Source organism: Solea senegalensis, linkage group LG20, assembly GCF_019176455.1.
Source record: "Solea senegalensis isolate Sse05_10M linkage group LG20, IFAPA_SoseM_1, whole genome shotgun sequence".
NCBI classification, from domain to species: domain Eukaryota; kingdom Metazoa; phylum Chordata; class Actinopteri; order Pleuronectiformes; family Soleidae; genus Solea; species Solea senegalensis.
This window is the reverse complement of record NC_058039.1, coordinates 15,424,939-15,448,766: the sequence shown is the minus strand read 5'-3', so window position 1 is coordinate 15,448,766 and position 23,828 is coordinate 15,424,939. Positions and strand designations below refer to the sequence as shown.

The window sequence follows — 23,828 nt, the reverse complement described above, 5'->3', positions numbered from 1 at the left end:
ACCTTGTTTTTATGTTTGTTCATAAAAGATGAAATGACAGCATTTCTCATTTCTTTGTTTTTAGTGATAGCACACCTCCATGTCCCAGGTTCTGAGCGCAGGGCAACTGGACCTACTTGGGTTTTGTTTGAAACCTAACACAAGCAAATCTTACACCCTATCGCTGTGTTTCCATCATGGTGTCATGAGGGTCAGTTCCTGTCTTTTAATTTATTAAAGTTCTTGGTTTCCTGTCTTCCTGTGTGTATTGTGTTGAGGAGGCTGGGCTGGTTGGCGGGGACGGAGCTTCTGAGCCACTCACCTGCATCTCATCTCCTCGTTTACTTCTGCTATTTAGACTCTGGTTTCTGGATCCAGTGTGTCATGTCTACTCTGCGTGGTAAATGACCCTATTTCTGTGATCCTCCAAGATGTGTACCTCTAGGTTTTTGTTCCTTTTTTTCCTAATTACCTATTTTTCCCCTTTGTCAGTTCCCTGGACTCAGAACTCTGCCTGCAAGCTAGCCACGCTCAGACCCCTTAGTTGTGTTTTTCCTTTGGCTTGATTTTGTTTGTTTTTTGAAAAAAAAAAAGTTTATCCTTTTTCTCCAAAACAATCTGTTTTTCTGCTTATTTTGGATTCCGTCAGTTTATCTTTACACATTTATCATACTGTACCAAACGGAACTGTTCGATTTCCGGTGGAAACACACAACTCCAAGATGCAAAGAGAGATTAGGCAAGAGAAACAAATCAAATAAAGTTTTCACATTGGCATGGAAGAGCAATAGTAATCCCACTATGTTTCATTAACTTGGTGCCAAAGAAGGAAACAGTTGGGGCCGGTTATTTTTGCACAATGCAAAAAAATATGTAAACAAATCGTTCTAGTCGGTGTGTCATACAAACACCTGAACAACCACTTTAACGCAGGTCAAGGTCATTAAAAATGTGCCTTTTGGATTAGCTCCGGTTCATGTTTATGAAAACAGACTGAACTGAATCTGGATATAGTGAGATGAATATCTATTCAGAGCAGGACTGTGGCTTCATGGAGCTGCGTCGGGACTGACAGACAGGTTCTCATGGTGAGCAGGACAGGCTGCCCTTTCCCCCTCATGCTTGGAGTACATGCCTGTTCATCGCCTGCACTGACAATTGCAGCTGTCATCTTGCGTTTGCCCTCCCCAGTCAGACATTAATAACACCTGACAAGCGTACACACCACACTGGCTTTGCCTTAAAACACACACACATGCACACACACACACAGGTACTTATCAAGTAAATCAATACATCTTCTTTTCAAAATACAGATTTGAGTGTTTTTGCAATTAGTGTCTGAATATATTAAACTACACTGAGCTGCATCTATTATGATCTTAAATATATAGGGTATGAATTTATCTATATCTCAATTCTCTCTGATTGTAGTATTCATATATATAAACCTGTAACTAAACCCAATCATCTGCAGTTAACTCTGCCCCAATGCCAAAGAAGTGGGCTGAGCCCTGAGTGAGATATAGGAGGAGGGAGTGGTTAGGGGTGTGGTCTGGCACTTTTTTCAAGTGAAAGCCAGTGTACATGTGTATCTACTACTACTGCGTTCACATTTTGTCATTGGCTATTTTTAATACAGAGGAAGATAATCAGCAGAAGAGTTTCTATTTTGTGTAGCCTGTACAGTGAACAGAACATGTATTGGTCAGACATGAAAAATAGAATTGACTGTGTATTAGCACAAAGGCTAGCTTTTTTATTGGAAGTGACCAGGATGGACAGGGTCAGAAATGAGAATATTTGAGGGACAGCTCAGATTGAACAGATTGGAGATAAAGAGAATTATGGTTGCGATGGTTTGGTCGGGTGCACCTGTGACATTTACCTACTACCTCTAAGAGATGGCGCCCTTGAGTCACACACACTTATGGCTGTCGTGTAGGATAATCAATATTAGTATGTAACAGGGATGTTTTTGTTGGTGAATGTGTCTCTCGCCGAAGAGTGAATTGTAATTTTTCATTGTCAATGTGTGAGAAGTGTCTGTTGTTACAATGGTGCTGCTCCAATAGTTTAGAGCGTTCTTATGAACAATCTGTGAAAAGCCCATTATTATTCCCACATAGGCACATTTTGCCTCATTTGGCGCTTGTGAAACATATAAATAAGACATGCACTGCCGCCAGACGGCCAGCATTTAACTATTCTGCATCATCTCACGAGACCCGATTCTTCCATTTATGAAGCGGAGCAGATGGATGTGACTTCTCGTCCTTCCTTCTGCTCGCTGCAATCTGTTAAGTCAAATTATCCTCAGAGAAAATGAAGAAGATGTTTCTTGCCAGTGCTCCAAGGAAGAATGTGCATTCATAGAAAAGATGTTTGCAACACAGGCTCTCCTAATCTGCAAGAGTTAGAACACGTTTATTGATTGTGCCATTCTTCTGTGCACAACAACAACACCCTGGAGCTTAGTGACAATGTAATAGAGACTATTTTCATCTTCCAATACATTTTTCAAATGATCTGACTGATGAAATAACTTTCTACCAACAATCCTCCAAAACTGTCCTTGTAGGACAAACTTTCTTCGCCCCTTTGAGACAACGGTCTCAACACATTTTAATGGGAAAGTGAGATTGTTCAGGGGAGGTTTACATTATAAGTCAATGTTTTTTGCCCTCTCAAGACTCTGTTGCTAACTATACTGTAGCACATTTTCTTTTCGGTAGTGGTGTTTTACAGCAGCTAGCGTCAATACGGTTACACAAATACAAAATGACATTAAAATTGGTTGTTGGTATCTGCCTTAAAATGGTTGATTTTGCAGCAGAAGGCCCCCCTTTTGCCCTGTTCAATTGCATCCACACTCTAGTTGGTTTAGATGCTCGATTGTCTGTTGCATTGGGATGTGTCTTCAATCCTCAGTGTACTCCCACAGGTCATTCTCATATCCTTCATGAACGTGCTGTAGCAGCACTTCTCGTCTGCTCGCACAGTATCTGTATTTGTCTTGTATTTCCTGCTTCAAATTCTGCAGGCAATCGTGGGATATGTCTTGCTCTAGGTATCGGGACAGGACCTCAGTGGCTTTTTCCAGGTCTGCCTGGTTGTTTTCAAAAATAATGCACTGGTTGTTCTTCTTGAGGTAGAAGGCAAAGACGTACGTGAACATGAGCGTGGAGCGGCACTGGCACAGCACAACCATGGCCTTCCTCAGGAACTGCACCTCGTTCCAGAACATGTGCTGCTCCATCGCCTCCATCTTCTCTTTGACCCGAGCATAGAGTTTGTGCTCAAAGCGCAGGCTCTGCATGTGGTTCATGTAGCGGTTGCAGTAGAACAGGTATCTCTGCAAGGCTGCCCTGGAGCGATCTTGGGCATCTCTGGCTGCTCTGGCATCGTCTTCGTTGTAGCGATTGCAGTTGTACCAGGCGGAACCATGCGGCTCCCATGGACCGAGACAGACCCAGCAGAACTCCGCTTGGCAGTTGCGGTTTCGGCAAACCATGTGATTGCAGCCCCCGTTTTTCTCAATGGGCACATGGCATCTTGGACACTCTTTTGTATTGACTGCAATCCAGTTCGAAGTCTCACTGTCATCGTCACATTTTTTTATCCATTTTTTCAGCCACTTACACTTAACAGGGTCATGCCATATCTGTGTGCAGTTGAAACAGAACTGATGGCCACACCTGCACCTCACTGGCTTGGCGTCTGGGTACTGGACTTTGATAGCATGGCAGCAGTCTGGCGCAGGACACCACTTCAACAATAGATTGCACCCAACAAAACTGTTTGTGATTAAATGCTGGTACTTTAACTTGACTTTTGAGTCCTTTATGAGACCCATAACTGTGTCGTCATCGACCAAAATGGGACAACTATGGGCAGGACAAGAAATAGTCTGTCCTGTTCCGTCTTCTATGATTTTTTTGGACAGGTAAAATTCCCAGCACTGCATGCAAAACCTATGTCCACACCCCAGGCCTGTAAAATAAGAGTTGGGGAAGTTTTCGCAGCATATGTCACAATCCGCACCCTGTGTCAATGACCTGGTTGTTACTGGACTACGCCTCAGAACCTTTTTACTGGGGTTAATAACATGACACTCAAAGAAAAGCTTGTCCAGATTACCATTAAAATATCTTTCCAAAAGTCTCTCTTGATCCCAGTTGAAGTGACTGAGAAGGATGCGCGTTGTTGTTGGAGGATTTTGGATGACCTCATTTATCTCCCTGATACATTGCAACATATGTTGGTGGACTTCCTCGGGATCTAAAACCTCAAATTCATAGTCCTCTTCCTCCTCGGGCCCATGACTACATTCACCGGCATCCACCGCTGTTTCCACCAGCTCACCCTGTGGTGGCTTCCCTGTGGTGCTACACTCACCAGATTCATTCACTTCGCTATCACATTCATGGCTATATCCATCATATGAGTCCATTCCAAGGGTGGAAAACTGTGTCAATGAGAATCTAAAGGTCTACAGAGTGAGAAATGTTTTTTTCTTTCCTGTGGCTCTTCTTGAAAATATCCCTGTTGCAGGGAACTGCTGAGTTGATTGTTCGTGGTGTTTGATGGCAGATGGAATCCAGAATTTTACATTAGCACCTTCTAAATTCTTCTTGCGAAATGATGTCACTGGCACATCAAAGGAGCAGCCCTTTGACATGCGATCCAGTGGCCCAGGCGTCCAATCAAAATCACACCGTGGTTTGTTATGCAGGTGAATTCAGTTAGGAGACAGGTTTGCGGTTGCTAGGTGACCAAGAGACTGCAGTTGCTAGGTGACGGACAGCTGTTGCCAGGTTGCTAGGTTTCTGTCAGTGAACTCACTTTGACATCACCACCAAATTAATGACACATTACCAAAGAACCAAAATAAATGGCAAAATGGTACAATGCGATCAGGGCGGCGCTAGACTGGCTCCACCCACAACAGTCGCCACTCCGTCCCTTGTGGCCGGTGTCTTTTCAATGCCCGCAGTCTTTTCTCATATAAAGCTTAATGTCAGTTGTGTCGTGTTGGATGTTGTCATTCTTTGTTGTCACACCGGTACAACGTCACACTTATATCTTGCTGACATTACCTGCACCCCGCCTACCAAGTAAAGGTACTGTTCTCTGTTGAAACACAAGCCTGACCCAGGGCTTTACCATTCCAAACTATACTGTATGTAACTAATCGAACCGTACCGTAAGATGGAAATACAGTTTAACACTTCTTCTTTTAAATTTAAATTTAAATGTACCTGATTTTTCTTCTTCTCCTCAAGGTTAATGGGCCATTTAAAGATTCAGCCATTTCTGAGACCACTCCCCGTTCATTCCCATGGGAAATTTAGAAACTTTCAGAAACTCATAGTACTCCATTCCCTGTAAAAAAAACAAATTATGATGTTTAATTTAAGGCGTGTCACCCATTGCAGAATGTGTTTTTTTTGTTTTTTTTTACATTGCTGTAAAACTACCAGTATATTCTACTCCAATGATCCTTGTGGTCACTTTGACCATTCATTCATACATTGGCCATTCCACGTCACAGTAAAATAACTTATTTCTGTAGTAATCACCAATGTAATAACAATGTGAAAAGTACATGCAAGCGAGGATTTTAATACATAGTACCTGGATATTACACAGTATTGCAGTAATATTATTTCCTTATCAGCACACTATTGCCATTGTTATCGCCCAGCTTGAAATTCCATTAGAAAAAGCCCATTATGTCCAATAAAATACGTATTACCATTGTATTACCATGTTGCTGCCATCTATGCAACACAATCCTTTAACCTGACCGACTGTTACATGGTTACAGTGGCAATTACAGGCCTAATGACAAACACCTGAGCTGTTTACAAGCTGTAATCATTTTCTGTGATTATCAATCATTTTAAGGACCCCGTACTGCAACACGCCAAGTGAACAGTCTTTAGCCTTGTACTGCATTATGCTGTAGTTCTTATCCAGGGGGAATATATTTTTTGCTGTGTGCAATTAGAGTCAAGTACTGCAGTATCACTTTGCATAATGTGACAAGTCTCTCCAGTGAAGAAACTCTCATCATCAGATAAGGGCTAAGACGGTTCTCCACATTTATCACCATCGAAGATCTTGTGTTCTTTTACCCAGTGCACCACAGCGTTTAAAATGTGTGTACGGTGGGTGTTTCAACTTTTATTCAGCAAACTTTACGTGTAGTGACACAAATACAATGATATCCTGTTTCCGTCAATACCAACTCCCCTAGCAGGGACATTTCATTGGGGGACGGGGGCCCAGAAAGCGACAAACCTCTCACATCATTTAAATCTTAAAGTAATTAACTCATGTATTCAAAACACACAGGTTTGTACAGCTATTCTTCTCAGTTTTTTCTTCTACAAACCATCCGCGGTCTACCGCCTGATCCTCAGATCTTGTGACCTGTTCATGTGAGCTGGTGTTTTTCCACCTGTTTTTATCACTTTTCTCCTAATTTGACATCTTTGTAAGAAGAAAACTGTGAGAGTGAAGCGCACACTCCGCCGCTCTGTAGAAACACAGCCTTATCTGGACAGGAACTATCGATTCCTGCTCCTGTAATGATGACTTTGGTTCATGTTATTCCCTTCTCATGCCTTCTCTACATCCCTGCCATCTAATTAGAAGATATCCGAGATGAATTGTGATTGCCATGGCAACAGAGTCGGCATGCATTCCTTTGATATCACCCTGTCCCACAAGGACCACCGTTTATCATCAGGTTCTAAAATTGGCTCTGTATTTCTCGTTCTCTCGTCCTCTTTCTCTCTGGCCATTCATTCATTAGAAATGACCATTATCGTGGTTTAGTCCGTGTTTTTTAAAGGAATTCTAGGATTGAAGTTTTTTTAGCTCACTGGAACTGGTCCAAGCCCAAGATATATAACACACTATAATTCGTATTAGATAATTATTTTTGCACTGTTAACAGTTAATTTCTGTTGCATTTAAAAGGTAGGATTTCCCAAACTGCCACATTGTTTCAAATCCCATTGGATTCCAATTCATTCCAATCAGTTTTTACCATCAGATGAACAGAAGATTTATCTTCGAAACAGAAGATAAATCCAAAATGGACAGCCCATGGTGTAGTGGAAAATGAACTTGGCTTGTTGCTGGTTCAAATCCTGACAGATACATGGTTGGGGTACCTCTGAGAAGCTTATCTGATCAGTAAAACAGTCTTAATTGACCGCAGCCACTGGAGGGCCATGTCCAGGTTACTCCTAGTGTTGGTCCCAAGCTGTACTGTCATATAAAATTAAATTGGAAAAAATGGGGGCAACTGCAATGAAGAAGGATGAGGAAAGGATGAGACTGAGGAGATGAGAGGATGATAAAAACTGAAATAAAGAACTTTGGAGGGCGGCATTACACCCCTCAATGTACATCCTGCCAGAAATTATTATTAGATTAACTTGTCCTTTAATCTTAAATCCAGATGAATACTATCACTCCGTCATATTGGCATTTAATTGATACAGGCTGACTGTCAATTATGATAGTGCAAGTTGGTCACAGAATCTGGGTGTTCCTTTTTCTGACCTGCAAAAAAAAAGCTTATACTTTTGAATTTATCTCTGTCAGATACTTCTAAATGGATGAATAATTTATTTATCCATTAGCTGCACGTGACATTGAGAAGAGTTAATGAAAAATCCCGGCTAAAAATGGGTCTGGAGAGATGTTCCCCGGTACGGTCGTTCATTATCTGGCCTTTAGATCACCTAAAAATTCACTGTCAGTGGTTCAATATTCATCAAGTTAAATACAGCGGAGTTCAAACTAAGAATAAAGAGTTACATCACCTACGTATAAGGGCCCGGACAACAAAATGGCATCCTAACATGAAATGTAAACTGTTGAACACTCTATCTTCACAAAATGTTTGTAAAGATGTAGTCTTCGAGAGTTTAGATACAGACAACTGGACTTGCATGAGTTTATTTGAAGACCATTTTCCTCTTATCCAAGAGGCTTCTTCATTTCTAACAGTGTGTTCAGTTGGAATTTCTGAATACTGAAGAGCTAAAGTCTGATTTGCAGCTCAGACAATCAGAGCAACCTCACAATCCCGACTGATATGTTTGCATCCATGGTTTTTCCAACTTCTCAACTGGAATGCGGTCATCTCTTCTAATGACTTCCTGCAGGCTGTACACAGAGTTGAATGCTGCCCTCTACAGTGCAATGTTCTTGATCACAGTTTGAAGTCCTCCTTCATAATTATCTTCATTCTTTAATCCTGATCCTCGTTCCTTCATTCTACTGGATTCGTCCCTTCTCTCTCTCAAAGCTCTCTTCAAAGTCGAGAATCTTGCTGATCTTGTTGATTGCCATCTGTGTCGTTCCTCAACGCAGGAATACATTAGGATTACTGTGACAGAGGCAGTTGATAATGCAGGGAACTGCAGACAAAGAGCACTTTGTTCAGAACACTTGTGTTCATGATGAGGATAAATGAATGAACGATTCTGATCCAAGTAAAAATACAAAAGCACCTGAGAGCAACAGAGTTGCTTGCTGTGCGCCAGCGCCATCTGCTGGTTTTTATGCACAGATGTTTCACACTGATTATTTATTCAGCAGTGTTTTTGAGGATCACATTGTAGATAATAGGAACTAGACCAGCCAGGATCAGGTCTGCTCTGTATCAAGGTTCAAATAATTTATTCCAAGATAAATTAGCTGCTAACAGGGTCACAAGGCAAAATAGACTTTAGCTCACCTAATATATCTTTGACGAGTGGAATTGAACTAGGGTCACTTGTCAAGGGTCAACAAGGGTCACATATATATACATATATATGTATATATATATATATATACATATATATGTATATATATATATACACAAATGTAGATATATATGTATATATATATATATATATATATATATATATATATATACATATGTATGAGCAGGACAATCCTTGTGGAACCACTGGCAGTTTCACGGGTCGATTCCCGACTACAGCAGCGTGTTGGCGGCGTACACTGCTTTGTAAATGCTGAAAAAGCTGAATTATCCCTTTATAGCTTTTCATTTAAATTTCAGAAAAGAAAGGATTGAAACTTGTATTAAAAATTCTTTCGATTCACAGTTTTATTCTCAAGAACAAACAACCAGTAGCTTGATTAATAAATATTCTGTCATTGAACCTCCATCATAGCAGAAATGTGATTAGAGATGTGATTTCTAATTAAGAAAAAGGTCAAGGATTAGCCTGTGCGTGTCCTCATACACTGCTGAGACACAGTGAAGCGTTGGTGCCACCGAATCCAAACGAGTTTGTGAGGGCGACCCTGCGGCCCTGAGTCCGCCAAGGCTGTGCCGTGCAGGGAACATAGTTCAGGTCAAACTCGGGCTCTGTGCGGTCTAGGTTGAGGGTTGGGGGCAGGATCCCATGGTAGCAAGCCATAGCTGTGAACGCTGCCTCCAGAGCCCCCGCGGCCCCAAGCAGATGCCCTGTGGCTCCTTTGGTGGAGGAGACAGCCAGGCTCTCAGTGCTTTGCTTGAAGAGCCTTTTGATGGCCGTGTTTTCTGCCGCGTCACCCAGCGGCGTGGAAGTTGCGTGAGCGTTCACGTACGTCACATCTGCCAGTGAGACGCCAGCGTCTCTGACGGCAGCAGACATGCACCTGCGAAGACAGGGAGCACACAGTTGAAGCAGGAATGTACAACTTTCTCACTGTGACACAGCAACTTCAAAATCGTGTTGATGGCTCATGGAGAAAATGGAGCCTCTTTCATTTCCTCTGTGCACCTGGACCTCTGTTCTTGCTATGTCAGGTTGGTGAGTGGGTAAGAAAACTCTGAAACTTGAAAGTTACAATGGGTACCTTTACAGAAACAGAAAATGTAGATTTGAATGCTGACAGAAGGTCAATCTTTACACAGTAATAGATGCTGATGCGGATGATTTTGATTATTGACTGACTGATTGGTTGATTTAAGTGCAGCCAATCATACCCAGCTCATATGGGCTTATGAGAAACAAAACAATACAAAAATGCTCCTTAAGATGGATATAATGTTTGCTTTCTTAAAAACCAGGCATTTTCTATAAATGTGGCTATAGCATAGATCTCATTCTAACTTGTTCCATTCTGCAAATGCAACATATCACAATCTGATAGCCAGAATAAATGTGGAATCCTATGAAATTGTGATTTCCTTATAAGCATATACTGAATATAAGCAAAAACGTTGACTCTCAAATGTGAAAAAGAAAAGAGCTTTTCAACATCCTGAAATTAGTTAATTATTAATTATTACCTGAAGGCACCATCCCCATCTGCAGTAGGTGCAGTGATGTGGCTGGCGTCCCCTGAGAGGCCGTACCCCAGGATCTCTGCGTAGATCCTGGCTCCTCTCCTCACTGCGTGCTCCAGCTCCTCCAGCAGGAGCACAGTGGCTCCTTCACCCATCACAAAGCCCTCCCTCTCTGGGTGAAAGGGTCTTGATGCCAGCGCAGGTGTGTCATTCCATTTGGTGGCGAGGGCACGTGCCCTTGCGAACCCAGCAACTGCCAGAGGCCCCACACAAGATTCTGTTCCGCCTGTTACCATAGCAACTGCATCACCATGGGCAATGAACCTGGCAGCATCGCCTATGGCATGTGCTCCTGTGGTGCATGCTGTGGACACAGCATGATTGGGACCTTTTAATTTGTGTTTGATGCTTATGTGCCCGGCAGCCATGTTGACGAGGATGCGGGGCACAAAGAAGGGGCTCACTTTACTGTAGCCTTTGTCCTGGAAGGCCGCAGAGGTGCGAGCTATCTCGTCTAGTGACACCATGCCCATGCCGACAGCCACCCCTGTATTGAACTGTTCCTCTGGGGATGTGGGGTACCACCCTGAGTCCTGCAGAGCAAGCTGAGCAGCTCCGAGAGCCATCACCGTGGCTGGTGACATGCTGTTAATCTCTCCACGTGAAGCAAATTTCCCCGCGTTAAATTGACCCTCTTCAGTCCCTCTGCTTACCAGAGCAGCAACTTTACAGGGAACAGTGTTGTACTCCTCAGGGTCAAGGGCAACAATTCCACTCTGGGACTTGATCAGGTGCCCCCAGGGCAGTGCAGTCCCTGTCCCCAGAGGAGACACAATACCTATGCCAGTGATAACAACCCTCCTTCTCTGACCTTCAGAGCTGTGATGCCTGGAGTGTTTGTGTGGATAAATAATACGTAGAAGTGTCCTCATATTCTGTGATCTCAGCTGGAGTTTAGTCCAACAGGACAGTTGTAAAGCAGACATGTTGATTTAAAGATAAACTTACAATATTAAATTTGAAATTTCGTCCTGATACTCCAGAACTGATGTTTGGACTAATGTTGCTATACAGATCAAGAACGACTCGGCTCGACAAACCGTAATCGGACCGAACAATGACGAATTGTAGATCACTTAAAAATACCGAAAACGTGGTCTAACCTAAAACATTTAGTACGGATTGTTATTTATTTTTTAAATCTCAATATTTAACATAGAAGTCCGGTGTATTTAGCGAGAGCATAGCCGAAAGCCGGCGATCGTGAGTCGAATCACAACCTGTTCAGCCGTTTTCAGTTCAGTGATTGTGTCAGACGGAGTCTGAGCTCAGTCCATGCAGGAATTACTGAACTAATCTTTATAATGAACTAATTCTAATGTTTCAACAAACCGAAAATAACTTATTTACTCATTGCAGAGAATCACCTCAGCCAAAATAAAAACAACCACACGGGACCAGCGCGTCCGTCCTTACATATGCCTGTAAATGTAGTGAACGCCACAGTCGCTTGACGACTATAACTAATACTGTCCGTTTAAAAGTGTAAGTAGGGCTAAAAATATACTATCAAAAAACGTAAATCATATAAAGGTAACAACAAAACAAATAATTACATAGAATATGTACAATGCTACAAACATTCAGGCGCCTTCCATGCAGCTTCATATAGGACCCAAAACATCCATGGCGCTGCCAAAAAGCCCCGTTACCCAGTTACATTGTTTTATAGAAGGTACGGGCGAATAAAAACGCGATTACACCGGGCTCAACTACCTTCTTCGTGATGTAATTTACTGACTGTTCGTCCAAGTCGACATTTTTGTCAACAAAGCAGCGCCGCTAACAAACCGCTCCAGGCTAATTTTAGCTAACAGTCTTGTAGGAATGCGTCGCATCGGAGCATAAACCTCTGGTTTTCGCGATAAACTTCTCCCAAACACCAGGTGCGTAGTGTGTCACGTCGTCTGTTTGTATCTTATCCCCCTGCTTTGTTTAATCTGAAGTGTGTTGCGCAGCCACTTGCAGTTATAGCAGGGCGGCGAAGTTCACAGTAAGAAATCGGGGGAGTTTTCGGGAAAATGCTGGCATGTCTCGCTGCAATGCAACAGACCAAAGCAAGACATCGTGTTGAAACGCGAACAGTTTTATTCACACGGAATTAAGAATAAGTATAAATGCGAGTCTGTTCTAACATTTAAAGCCATGCTACTGCCACTACAACATCTCTTTATAACGGTGGTTCTCAAACGTTTTACCACCTGAAAAAACAGTAAGCTCTTGAAGTAACACCATTATCACCTTCGTTTAAATACAGTGGTGTAAATAGTCCGAGCAAAATCAGATAAGGACTTTACACAGGAGTTATTCCCAGTAACATAATTTGCTCTCTTGTCATCCGCCTCTTCCCCACATACGCTTCACACACTAGTATAGAGAAGTTAGATTTAGAGAGATAAGATGACTTGAATTATTATTTAATTTATTCTAGCTTTTTTGTCACTTGTTTCGTTTTCTACACACACATTCCAAAGTTCCACCAGAGGAAGCTTGTGTAACACCAGTGACAATGACAAATGACAAAGTCCATGAATGTTTATTGTGTCCCCAAACCAAAAACATATGCAGTCATTGAAGAGAAAACCAAACATATTCATGTTTAAGAAGCTTCTAAATACATTCGAATAACTCAATCAAGCCTATTTAAATTGTCTTTCAAAGTAGTTTACAGGTACTTCAGTAATCTGGTGATTGTTTTATCTATCATCAGTTTCATTGACCCAACACTCCCTGTTTGTTTTTCCCGAAAATAGAAACATCTTGCATTTTGGATGGCAGTGGCACCCTCCTTGATGGCAGATAAGATTGTAGTCCTGGGTGATGATGAAGAGGGGGGTCCTCAGCGTCGATCCAAACGTGTCTCGCTGCGCAAATCTCAGCAGCTGGCCTTTAACCACATTACTCAGTCACCTTTTGCCACATCAAAGACAAAGAAGCAAACCCATGTCCGACAGGCAGAGAAGGAGAAGTTGTTCTCAAAGGTAAGCTTATAAAGAGGGAAGGTGGAAGGTTATTTCTTGCACTCACTGTCTTTCATTACTTGTCAACAATTCATCTCGATCTTACCTGAAAGAAGACCTCCAAATAGAAGGTGATTATCTGTATTATCCTATAGCACCTGTTTCACTGATAGACACTCATCCTATGTGTGTTTTCTGAAAGCAGAAACAGCCAGTGTCTAAGATGGTAGTGGGACCTGCGTCAAAGGCAGATGACTGCATAGTCCTGGAAGATTATAAAGAGAGAGAGAGTCCTCAGCCTGCCTTCACTGCTTCCACCTCGCTCACTGAGTGTAAGGCCATACGTGTCTTGCTGCACAGAGCTCACCTGCCGGCCTCCATCCTCATACCTCAATCACCTCTTACCACAGCAGAGGAGCAAACTGATATCCTAAAGGCAGAGAATAAGAAGTTGTTCTCAAAGGTGAGCTTGTGATAAGGAGAAAACTGACATCTATCTGACATCTGTTCACTCACTCTCCCACAGCAAAGTCCACAGAGGAGTTGTTAATTCACTGCTGCATGGCACCAGTACTTTCAAATGTGTTGTTTTGTGACTTTGTTTTTTTTGATCATTTCAATTACTCAAGTAAGATAAATTTGCCAACCCAGTTAAACCAGCAGCTCTCCTATGTTCCCTTCAGCTTGAAATGCTGTATTTCCTTCACCCTGTCATCTCATTGTTTCCTTTTCTGCCTCCTAGTTTGTTGAACACTGCTCAGCTCTCACCCAGGACTGTCCTGAGGTTTTGACCTTCCTCCAAACCAAGTACACCAAGGCCTCCCCTGACTATCTGTCATCTGTGGAGTTCAGGAACACCTTGGAGCAATGTTTGACGTGTGTACAGACCAACCGCTCTAAAACATTTGCCTTCATCAATGAACTGTGCATAGTGCTCAGGAATCGTGCTGCCAAGAAGAGGCAGATCCTCACCAGGGTTGAGTCTGGTTCCTCTTCCTCAAGTTCTCTCCAGTCTGCCTTTGTTATGCTTAAAGGTAAAGGCAAGACTACAGTTAAAGAAGATGATGAGGTGGAAGAAACAGGAAAACCAGCTGCAGAAAAGAAAGAACCTTCCACCACAGTGCTGCACGAGAACACAGAGGACAACAAGAAAGAGCAACAAGAAGCAGAGAAAAATGCAAAGAGGTCCAGGAAACAGGTTAGTGTGTATGTGACTACTAATATGTTTGGAAGAGAATGACCTTTAAGTAATTCAGCAGTAATATAAACACATCTGACTGTTTGTGTATGTTTCTAATTTCTCTCAGACAGCGTACCTGGAGAACCTGCTGAAGGTGTACCACGAGGAGATTTGCCGCCTGCAGCAGGCTGAGCTAAGTTTAGACGACCTGGAAGCTGAGGACTCGTTATACGTCCAGGAGCACAAGCTCAAACGCAAGGTCAGTGAGAGGTTTGATGTTGTTTAGGACTCAAAGACTCCTGTCCACAGAGCCATATGAGTAGCCATCAGGTTTTGTAACAGTTCATTTCTTTCCTCCTCTTCTTCCTCTGATAATATTAATTTCTGGCAGGCTGTATACTGAGAGGTGTAGTGTTGCCCAACACAGTTCGATGTTCTTTATCCCAAATTTAAAGCTCTTTAAAGCTTCATTCTTTCCCCAGATGATGAAAATTTATGAAAAGCTCTGTGAACTGAAGGGTTGCAACAGGCTAACAGGCCGAGCCATCGAGCAGAAGATTCCCTACACAAGCACTCGTTATCCTGAGATCAACAGCAGGGTAAGCTTTGTTGCTTTATTAAGTTTTAATAGTGGACACCACAAACTGGTGGACACGTTCGCAAACCTGACCTAGTTTTTCTGGGCTTCTAAAGCATTTCCAAACAGCAGATGATGCCAAATGTCAGAACACTGTGAATAAAAGGACAGTAGAGCATGTGAAGCACTTTGCAATGTATGAAAATGGACTGGATTTGCCGCGGATATGTTGCAGAACTTGCACTTTCTAGTACAATTAGAGGAACTTTGTGCAAAAGCAAAGTTTTGGCAATATGAATCAAGTAGCAGTGGATTACTGTGGGTGAATAAAGCTTGCCCCTGATTCGTTCTTCTTGTCAGATTGAGCATTTCATAAACAGTCCAGAGGTCCGGATACACCCTCCGGACTACCAGGACATCCTCCAGTTGGTATTGCAGGCCAACAAGCATCACAACCTGTGCCTGAGTAGAAAACAGCTGAACCAGATGGCGTTGGATGCATTCAGAGAGACCGGGAACAGCATGCAAGAGCGACGTCACCTGGACCTAGTGTACAACTTTGGCTCTTATCTCACCGACGCCTACAAACCCGGTAAGGCTTTGTGAACTTCTCAGCCACAGAGCACCTTTCTCTGACATTCACCCGCTCCTTTGTTCTTTTCCCATCATCTGTCCCTCTCCTCCTTTCACGTTTCATACAATTAATCCCATACCTTTTCTCCAACCCCCTCCAAAGCCTCAGATCCGGCTCTCTTGGACCCCTCGCTAAAGCGAAAGCTGCAATTGAACAGAGAAGTGGCAATATCCCAGCTGGAGGTGGTCTTCAGCAAATATGCCGTCAAACAAGACGACATAGAGGAGCAGGAGAGGAACAACCATCTTAAGATAAAGGTTTGACTGCATCTGGGAACTGATTTTTTTTGCAGTCATTGTCCACATATTTCTTTTGATTTCACATTCATATGTGAAACTAGTGTCAGGTGACAGATGTTGGAACAGAACATTGTGTACATTGTGATCCATTTTAGTAGAGCGATACTGTGATTTCATAATGAGCTGTGAAACAAAGATGTCTTTATTTATTACATTACATTACATTACATGTCATTTAGCAGACGCTTTTATCCAAAGCGACTTACAAGGGAATTGAGTACAACCTACCAGGGGTGGAGTTGAACTTGCGACACAGGGTACCGGTCTTAACCACTGAGACACTTTGTATGGGAATAAAGGGAATAAAATCCATATTGCTTGCACGTATAAGGTCCCGCAGTATATGTGTTTTATAAGCAGATTACTTATCTTCAGGTAACACATCTTGTTTGCAGGACAACAAATCAAAAAAGGGAAAAGGAACAAAAGATATGAATGGAGTGGAAGAGGATGAAGAAGAACTGGAGGAGGAGGAGGAGGAGGAAGATTACTCATCAGACCCAGATATCGAGGAGGAGATCCAGGCAAGCACTCAGCAGAATGTACCTGGTGAGAAAGTATTGATGTTTTGGTTGGGGAAGGAGGGGATATTGTTTTGTCTTCTCCAGAGTTTCAATTGGTTGAAAATCCTTGAAATTACAAAAAATACCAGAATAATCTAATTCATTTACAATCTGAATATGCATCTGTTTGAGGTTTAGTTGTATGATAAAATTAGTTTCCAGATAAAGATGGCGTGGACACTCATTCCATACACATTCCATTTTCCAGGCGATGATGGAAACGAGGAGGACAACGGTAATGGGGCGGAGCAAGCAGGAGATGACACCAACAGGGAAGATCAGATGGGCGATTTTTCGGGAAGCACCAAAGACACGGAAGAAAATCCAGTCATAAGTGGACATGGTCACCCTGTAAAGACAGGGGAGACTGTGTGTTCCTTCAGTCACATATCAGAAGACCCTGCAAACTTTTCATCAGTAGTGGCCAACGGGACGTTGCCACCACCTGGTCCCAGAGAGACAAGGATCCGGACACGGAGGAGTAAAGAAGTAACATCAAATAACTCCCCAATTTCAAAGCACACCGTCAACAGGTAGAGTGAGGCTTCAGTGGTGAAAGATTCACTACAAACGATGACTCTCTATGTTGTGGGGCCGTTGCTTTGACCCGAGGGCCGACAGGAGGGGATGAATCTCAGTGTGTAACCTTCTTGCTTTTCTCCACTTACAGGCCCTAGAATTAATTTTCAATAGTAGGTGTAAATCTGTTGTGTTATTGCTTCATTGGTTGAGTCTCCAAGAAATCAACAGTGTGTGGATGCAACCATTGTGCATTGAAGTCAAACTTTCAATGTTGTGTTCCAAATTCACATACTTCCATATTCAATCTTTCCTTTTCTTTCCATTGTCTCCTGTTCCCCTAGAAACAGCCCCAGCCAATCAGAGTCCACACTGTACAGTGACCAGAACTTGTCGAATGGTAAACTTGCAGAACCGCAGGAGCCTGTGCGTTCTTCTAGGCGCATTTCAGCCATTGTAGTAGCCAACGGCACGTCGCCGCCACTCAGTCCTAGAGCGATGAGAAGTCAGAGGAGGAAGAGGAACAGGGAAGAAACATCATCTGATTCTCCAAAATCAAAGCACATCATCATTGACAGGTAGTGTGAGGCCTTACTGGAGACAAATCCACTACAAATGTGTCATCGTAGCTGTAAAGCTCTTGAACATGTACTTTATTGCTTAATTCACTCATTCAAAAAACAAGATGACATGGGGGAAAAAAGTGAAAAAACTTCCTATGCTGTGAAGTTACATACTTCCATATTAACTCTTTCCCTTAGCGACAGTCCCAGCTGGTCAGAGCCCATGCAGACTGATGACCAGCACTTGTCTAATGGAAAACTCACAGAACCAAAGGAGGCTGTGAATTACACCAGTTATGTTTCACCAGTAGTGGCCGACAGGACGTCTTTAGTGCCATCGTCGGTGGAGACCTTACAACAATCTGACACCCAGCCGAGCAGTCGAAAGAGGAGGAGGGAAGAAACAACATCACAGGATTGCCAGAATTCCGAGTAGGGTTCAGCATGAATTTTGATTATTACATATATTGTTAATGCGACTGTTTGTCATACTAAGAAGACAATTTTATCTATTCATCTTTGTTATGTGGTGTAGCTTTGCTGTGAGTCATTATAGGTTACTTCTATTATTCACTAGAACCAGGACAAGAATTTCCTCTCTGTCTGCTCAACATACTTGTTTTAATTGTTTACACCTCAAAATTCTAATTGTGAACTTCTCTTTCTGTTCGGTCTTTTTTGTTGTTGTTATCTTTAAGGTATGCTGATTGTGGCACTGTGCACTGCTTGATCTGCCACAAGCCCCAGTCCAACATCTCTGTTCACCTCTCCCTGGTGTGCATGAAAACAAGCACACGGGAGAAGAGAGCTGCCGAGTGTCGGAAGGCCAAGGCCTCTTCCAGTATGTGGGTCCATGCCAACAGGACTTGGTATTACAGCAAAATCTGTGAGCTCGTGCCGCACAGGCCCAGTCGCTCTGCAGTGATCAAGGACCTTCTTAGGCGAGGTTTCTTCATTATGGATTTGCCCGATGACTTGGACATGGACGCAGAAGAAACAAGCAGTGTTGCAATGGCCACCACTTCCACGGCCTCCACCTCAGGAACTGTTACTGACCCCTCTGATTCCCTAGAGGCCACCAGCACCCATGGACTCCCAGAGATGTCGGTGGTGGTTCCCCAGAGATGTCAGCTGAAGTGTCGGCTGGGGCGTCCGCCGGGACGTCAGCTGGCTGAGGCTGAAGCGTCGGCTGAAGCGACGGTTGAAGCATGCGATGTTGCAATGGCCACCGCTTCCACGGCCTCCGCCACTTCCACAGCCTCCACCTCAGGAACTGTTACTGACCCCTCTGATTCCCTAGAGGCCAACGGTTCCCCAGAGATGTCGGCGGTGGTTCCCCAGAGATGTCGGCTGGGGCGTCCGTCGGGATGTCGGCCGGCTGAGGCTGAAGCATCGGCTGTGGCCTTTGCCTCTCCATCCAAGTATAGGAGGTTAAGAAACCGCTCCTTTCAAGGGTATGCACACTAAATTAACACATTTTATACATTTCTGATTTCAGACGACATTGCATTTTTTGTAAAGTTTTTTGGGGCCTGTCTAAAATTATCCTTCTAGGCTGGTATTGAGGCAACATTTATATCACGATGTTTATATATTTAGTACAACTTGTAAGACAAAAGGTGAAAAATAAGCACATGAGCTTTTAATGGAGCTTTTCGGTCACGGCAGGTAGTAAATATTGTTGTTTTTATGCTGTCTGAGGCAGGTTCGGTCTGTTCAGACTAAATTACAGCCTTGTAATTTTGAAAATGAAAAATGTAGCCAGCTGTGTTTTCTGTTTTTAACATCTCTGTTTTCTGGGCTCTAAAACATCCAGGTAGTGTTGACAACAGCTTCATCTAGAGAAGGGCTTTTGATTTTCATGATTATTCGGTTAGTGGTCTGGTACACAGAATATTGAAAAATGTTGCACAAACCAAAAGGATTTTTTTTGTTATATGGAGCAAAGAATACTGAAAATATTCACATTTAAGAAGCCGAAAAATTTATAGAATCTTTTTAATTATTAAAAAAATTTAATCAATTAATCATTGCACCCCTTGTCTGCAGTCTAGTATGAATGTTGACTAAATAATTGAATTTATCTTTTGTCTTTTTCAGCAACAGCAAGCCCCCAACCAAGCGGTTTCAAATGAAAGAAGCTGGTCTCTACACAAAATTTCCCGATGACACAAACATCATCAAGGACTTTAAAAAATACCTTGTCGAGAGCATGCACAAGCCATACTACCGATTAGAGGTGAGATTTCTATAGGCATTAGTTTTAGCGCTGCAGTTTCCACACCACACATGGCAAACACCTTTTCACATTATTTTTTACCTCATCCCTTTTCAAAGGTGGACCAAGTGTCCAAGTACCTGCGCTACTTACAGCCAAGCGGGGACATCCTAACTCTGGACTTCGTCACAAAGTCAGCGGAGACCACAGGCTACCTGCAGAAACTGAAGTGCATGGGCTTGTCCACAAAAAGTCTGGTGAGCCATACCAGGAGCATCATCGGGTTCTTTGAATTTTTGAGGACCCATCCATATCTGAAGCAGAAAGACACACAGCTCAGAACAATGTTAGCAACCACTGAGATGATGTTGAGGTCGCTTCGGCATTCAGACCTCCAGAAGGATTCCAAACCCAGGTTCTTCTTCACCGTTACTATTCGTGTTACATGTTCCTATTGTTTTTATTGTCTGGTAGTATTTACTAACCCTTGTTTTTAAATATTTATAAGTGACAAGGATTGCCAGGAGGTGTTGAGGCTCGGGAAGCAAGACTTCATGAACAGCTTTAACAAGCTTAGCAGCGACACCATGCTTTCTGTGAAGGAGAAAACGATGTACCGCTACTACCTGGAAGCGATTCTCATACTTCGTTATTTCCAGCGTCCAACAACTGTGACAAACTTGACTGTAATTGCATCTTTTTTTCTTCTTAATCTCGTTTCACGGTTGTTTGGAAAAGTATTTGATACTGAACTCTGGTGTCGTATTGTTTTCCAGGTTCGAGAGTGGGTTAACCGGACCAGGGCACATGGCAGAGTTATGATTGGCACCAAGTCTCATAGGATGACAGGAAGGATGATTGTAGAAGTCACTATCACACAGGAGGAGGAATCTGTAAGTTCTTTAACAACCAGATTCCATTTTAATCATGTATTTTACAACTAATCGTTGTTTTTTTTGCCTGTCACAGTGGTTTCAGGCATACTACAAGTATATTCGACCATGGCACATCGGCAGCAGCGACTGCGAGACGTTCTTTGTGAGCGCCTTTGGAAAAGCCAACATATCTACCTACAGTGACCTCATCCGTTTTCATAAGATGTACGTACTCATATATTTGAATGTGCTTTTTCTTTAAAGTCAGAAAACGGTGTAGACCCCTCCCACTTGCTGGAGGCGTGACGTAGACCAACAACCAATCAGACCAATGATCCAGATGACATATGCAGAGCAACAGAAAACCTGTCAACAAACAAACAGCCGTCACCTCTCTGTTATCGGATGAAGGCTGCCTCTAGTGCACCAGGGGAAAAAAGCCATTTGTGATTGGTTCGCTTGTTTTTGTTTTCTGAAGTTGGCCACGTCCTTACCTCAGCGGACTCGGCTGTGTTCACCCAGGCTAGCACATTAGCGTTTGATTTATTGGATCTTGTTGCTTGATACAATTACATCACAGTTGTTCTCATGTCATATTTTGTTTCTGCAGGTACAAATTGGATGAGGCCAGAAACAGGATTGTCCAAAGGATTGTTGAGGCACAGGCAGCAGAATTTCTTACGGAGACTCGAAAGGATTTTGTGGCTGATTATCTGGCTCAATCCACTCCTGTGGCAACTAAACCCTACACGGTGCTGACACCACAGAAACCAGTGGCCACAGAGATGGCTTTGGAAAAGTATTTGTTCCTCTTAAATCATAAATGAATACAACAGGTTTGCCAAGTTGTCCTAATTTACAATACACTATTTTAACCCTTAATTCCCTTCTTTTTTAAGCTCTTCTACAGAACAGACTCCTCAGGAAGAGGTCCTGCCTTCACCTTCAGACTCTCGGCAGCAGGCAGCAGCAGGGTTTGCTGCCATAATCGAAAAGTTCCCTGTTACTAAAGAGGGCCGGCCGCCCAGTCCAAAGCAGTTGATCAAAGCTGGGATTCCAGTTAAGCGCGGTTATTACGATAAGTGGCGATTTATCCAGGTCAAAGTGAGAGAGGCGTACCTGCTTTGTAAGTTCACAAGGACCAAGCTGCAATATTTAATCGGTAATGATCATTTAGTCTGTCTGCATGACTTGATTATTCTCTCTTTCAGCACATTTCACACAGCGCAAACCATCAGTTTTAAGTGTAGCTCGGCTGATAAAGAAGGAGGGGTGGAAGAACAACCACCCTAAGCTGAAGGCCGTTGTCCAGAAGTGGAAACCAACTCCCAAGAACACCATGGATAAAACTGAACTTGTTAACAATATTAAAAATCAGTCGTGGAAAGGTCTCACTGTCAAGACCTTTGGTGACCAGAAACGAGTAGGTAAGAAAATCTTTGGTTCAAACCCACTTTACATTTGCCTTTCTAATTAGACATATGGTGTCCCCAATTCTTTATTGATGACTCAATTCTAGAAGTTCAAATGAGAGGTGGAACTGGTCCTTTAATTTGCGCACTTGGGGTTTAACATAAATATCACTTTGACGATGATGAGTGGTGTTGTCTTGTAATGTTTGTTTAGTTATTTTGAGTTTACACTTTTAACGTCCTATTCTCTGGATTTACAGGAGTGGTTGCAACGCGCCATTTCGCAAAAGGCAGCATAGTCTGCGATTATCATGGGAAAATAATCTCGGCCGCAAAGGGCAGGAGGCTGATGAAGCAGAGCCAAGTGCAGGCTAACAGCCTCTTCTTCTTCAAGGACCTCTGCGTTGACTTTCATACGTTTCCCTGCGAGTGCCACCCCGATGTTGACACGTTCAGCAGGAGAATTAATCGCTCCAGCCATAAGCCCAACCTGAAGCCCGTACACTATGTGTTGGAGGCAGACGAGCAGGACGTCATCCTCTTGCAAGCCATCACGGACATTGGAGTGGATGATGAACTGACACTTTAAGATCCCTTTCTCAAAGTACTCTTGATAAAATACTGTGTATTTTTTAGTCAATCTTCTTATTTAAAAAAAAAAAAAAAGTTGTACTTCAACTTGAACAGTGTGAATGTCTTCCACGCCTGAATTTTAACCACCTTTCAGCCAGCAGTTGCTTTTATGAAAGTAACCCAAAACCTGACGGTGGAATCTTATTCCACAAATTTTGACACGCGCACACACACACACACACACACACAGAAGCCTAAAGTTAACACTTAAGTTGAAATGAGATACTGAATTTTTTTTTTTTATGAATTCTGGGTGGGGGGGTTCAAATTTATTTTGCAATTGCAATTTCAACCACAAAAAAATCTGTGCTACAATCAAAATGAGAACAAGAGCTGTTCATTTGCACTGTCGATACAAACAGAAGAATGTGGAAATGGTAGACTGAACCATCAAACCGCTCTTTAAAACTTTGGAGTTTCTGTTATTCTTTTTCATTTATTTTTTTTAACCAGTATTGCCTAACTAGTATTTTTTTTTTTTTTAATTAAAAATAAGCTGATTTTGAGGAAAATGTTTCCCCTATTTCAGCCTTTTACCTTAAGCCAGTGTTTCCCAAACACTATAATTTGTGACAAGAGCAAATTTTGTGGGTAATATTCTGAACAATTTGCGTCCATATCTGTATCTCCTAATATCATTTTGATGTTGGTGAATTAATAATTTCCAAGAGATGAAAACTTCATTTTATGCATGTTGTTTAAATCTTTTTTTTTTTTTTTTTACCAAAATAAAACCCTCCCACTGTCAGTCTGTGGGTCTCGATCCAGTCTTTGGGAATCACTGCCTTTGACAATCATATAAGGTTAAGATAGATGGATACTTTATTGATCCCCCAGAGGGGAAAATTCACATTGTCCAGCAGCTCTTAACATGTAAGTATGAAGACATACAAGTATAAAACAAAAAACAAATACTAAGAAGCTGAAAAGTCAAATGTGAATGTGCCAAGATAATATATATTCAGATTGTTTTTTTTCTGTGATGTGTTGGTTCTGCAGTCATGTGTTCCTTAATATTCTTTATTGTACTAAACGAAAGAATAA

The 23,828-nt window shown here is 42.5% G+C and overlaps 3 protein-coding genes across 8 annotated transcripts; 1 reads left to right on the top strand and 2 right to left on the bottom strand.

Moving 5' to 3' along the window:
* Positions 1-2,899: 2,899 nt before the first annotated feature.
* On the bottom strand, positions 2,900-4,432 carry LOC122786870 (E3 ubiquitin-protein ligase arih1l-like). The gene has a single exon (XM_044053384.1). The coding sequence runs from the start codon at positions 4,430-4,432 to the stop codon at positions 2,900-2,902; it is 1,533 nt and encodes a 510-aa protein (XP_043909319.1).
* Positions 4,433-9,103: 4,671 nt separating this feature from the next.
* Positions 9,104-11,944, bottom strand: oxsm (3-oxoacyl-ACP synthase, mitochondrial). Its single transcript, XM_044052207.1, has 2 exons — positions 10,295-11,944; positions 9,104-9,657 (listed from the first exon to the last, which is right to left on the bottom strand). The coding sequence occupies exons 1-2, from the start codon at positions 11,275-11,277 to the stop codon at positions 9,255-9,257; spliced, it is 1,386 nt and encodes a 461-aa protein (XP_043908142.1). The 5' UTR covers positions 11,278-11,944; the 3' UTR covers positions 9,104-9,254.
* A 17-nt stretch (positions 11,945-11,961) lies between these two features.
* On the top strand, positions 11,962-23,685 carry LOC122786145. 6 transcript variants are annotated; one of them, XM_044052199.1, is made up of 22 exons: positions 11,962-12,026; positions 13,105-13,332; positions 13,514-13,774; positions 14,054-14,509; positions 14,619-14,750; positions 14,974-15,090; positions 15,429-15,660; positions 15,805-15,959; positions 16,397-16,550; positions 16,773-17,097; positions 17,428-17,661; positions 17,845-18,078; positions 18,345-19,100; positions 19,747-19,885; positions 19,984-20,279; positions 20,373-20,550; positions 20,641-20,757; positions 20,834-20,964; positions 21,350-21,538; positions 21,639-21,865; positions 21,951-22,166; positions 22,412-23,685. In XM_044052199.1, the coding sequence occupies exons 2-22, from the start codon at positions 13,123-13,125 to the stop codon at positions 22,738-22,740; spliced, it is 5,088 nt and encodes a 1,695-aa protein (XP_043908134.1). In that variant the 5' UTR covers positions 11,962-12,026; positions 13,105-13,122; the 3' UTR covers positions 22,741-23,685. The 6 variants fall into 6 exon arrangements, with proteins under 6 accessions (XP_043908134.1, XP_043908135.1, XP_043908133.1 ...); XM_044052200.1 differs by having other exon boundaries at positions 11,980-12,237; positions 13,517-13,774; XM_044052198.1 differs by having other exon boundaries at positions 11,980-12,237.
* Positions 23,686-23,828: the final 143 nt, after the last annotated feature.

Excerpts from the sequence above, each read along its gene's own strand:
- LOC122786870 (XM_044053384.1), bottom strand. The coding sequence starts at position 4,432 with ATGGACTCATATGATGGATATAGCCATGAATGTGATAGCGAAGTGAAT.
- oxsm (XM_044052207.1), bottom strand. The coding sequence starts at position 11,277 with ATGTCTGCTTTACAACTGTCCTGTTGGACTAAACTCCAGCTGAGATCA. Across the intron at positions 9,658-10,294 it reads GATGGGGATGGTGCCTTCAG|GTGCATGTCTGCTGCCGTCA; the intron begins GTAATAATTAAT and ends CTGTCTTCGCAG.
- LOC122786145 (XM_044052199.1), top strand. The coding sequence starts at position 13,123 with ATGGCAGTGGCACCCTCCTTGATGGCAGATAAGATTGTAGTCCTGGGT. Across the intron at positions 15,661-15,804 it reads CACCGACGCCTACAAACCCG|CCTCAGATCCGGCTCTCTTG; the intron begins GTAAGGCTTTGT and ends CCCCCTCCAAAG. Across the intron at positions 18,079-18,344 it reads CAGGATTGCCAGAATTCCGA|GTATGCTGATTGTGGCACTG; the intron begins GTAGGGTTCAGC and ends GTTATCTTTAAG.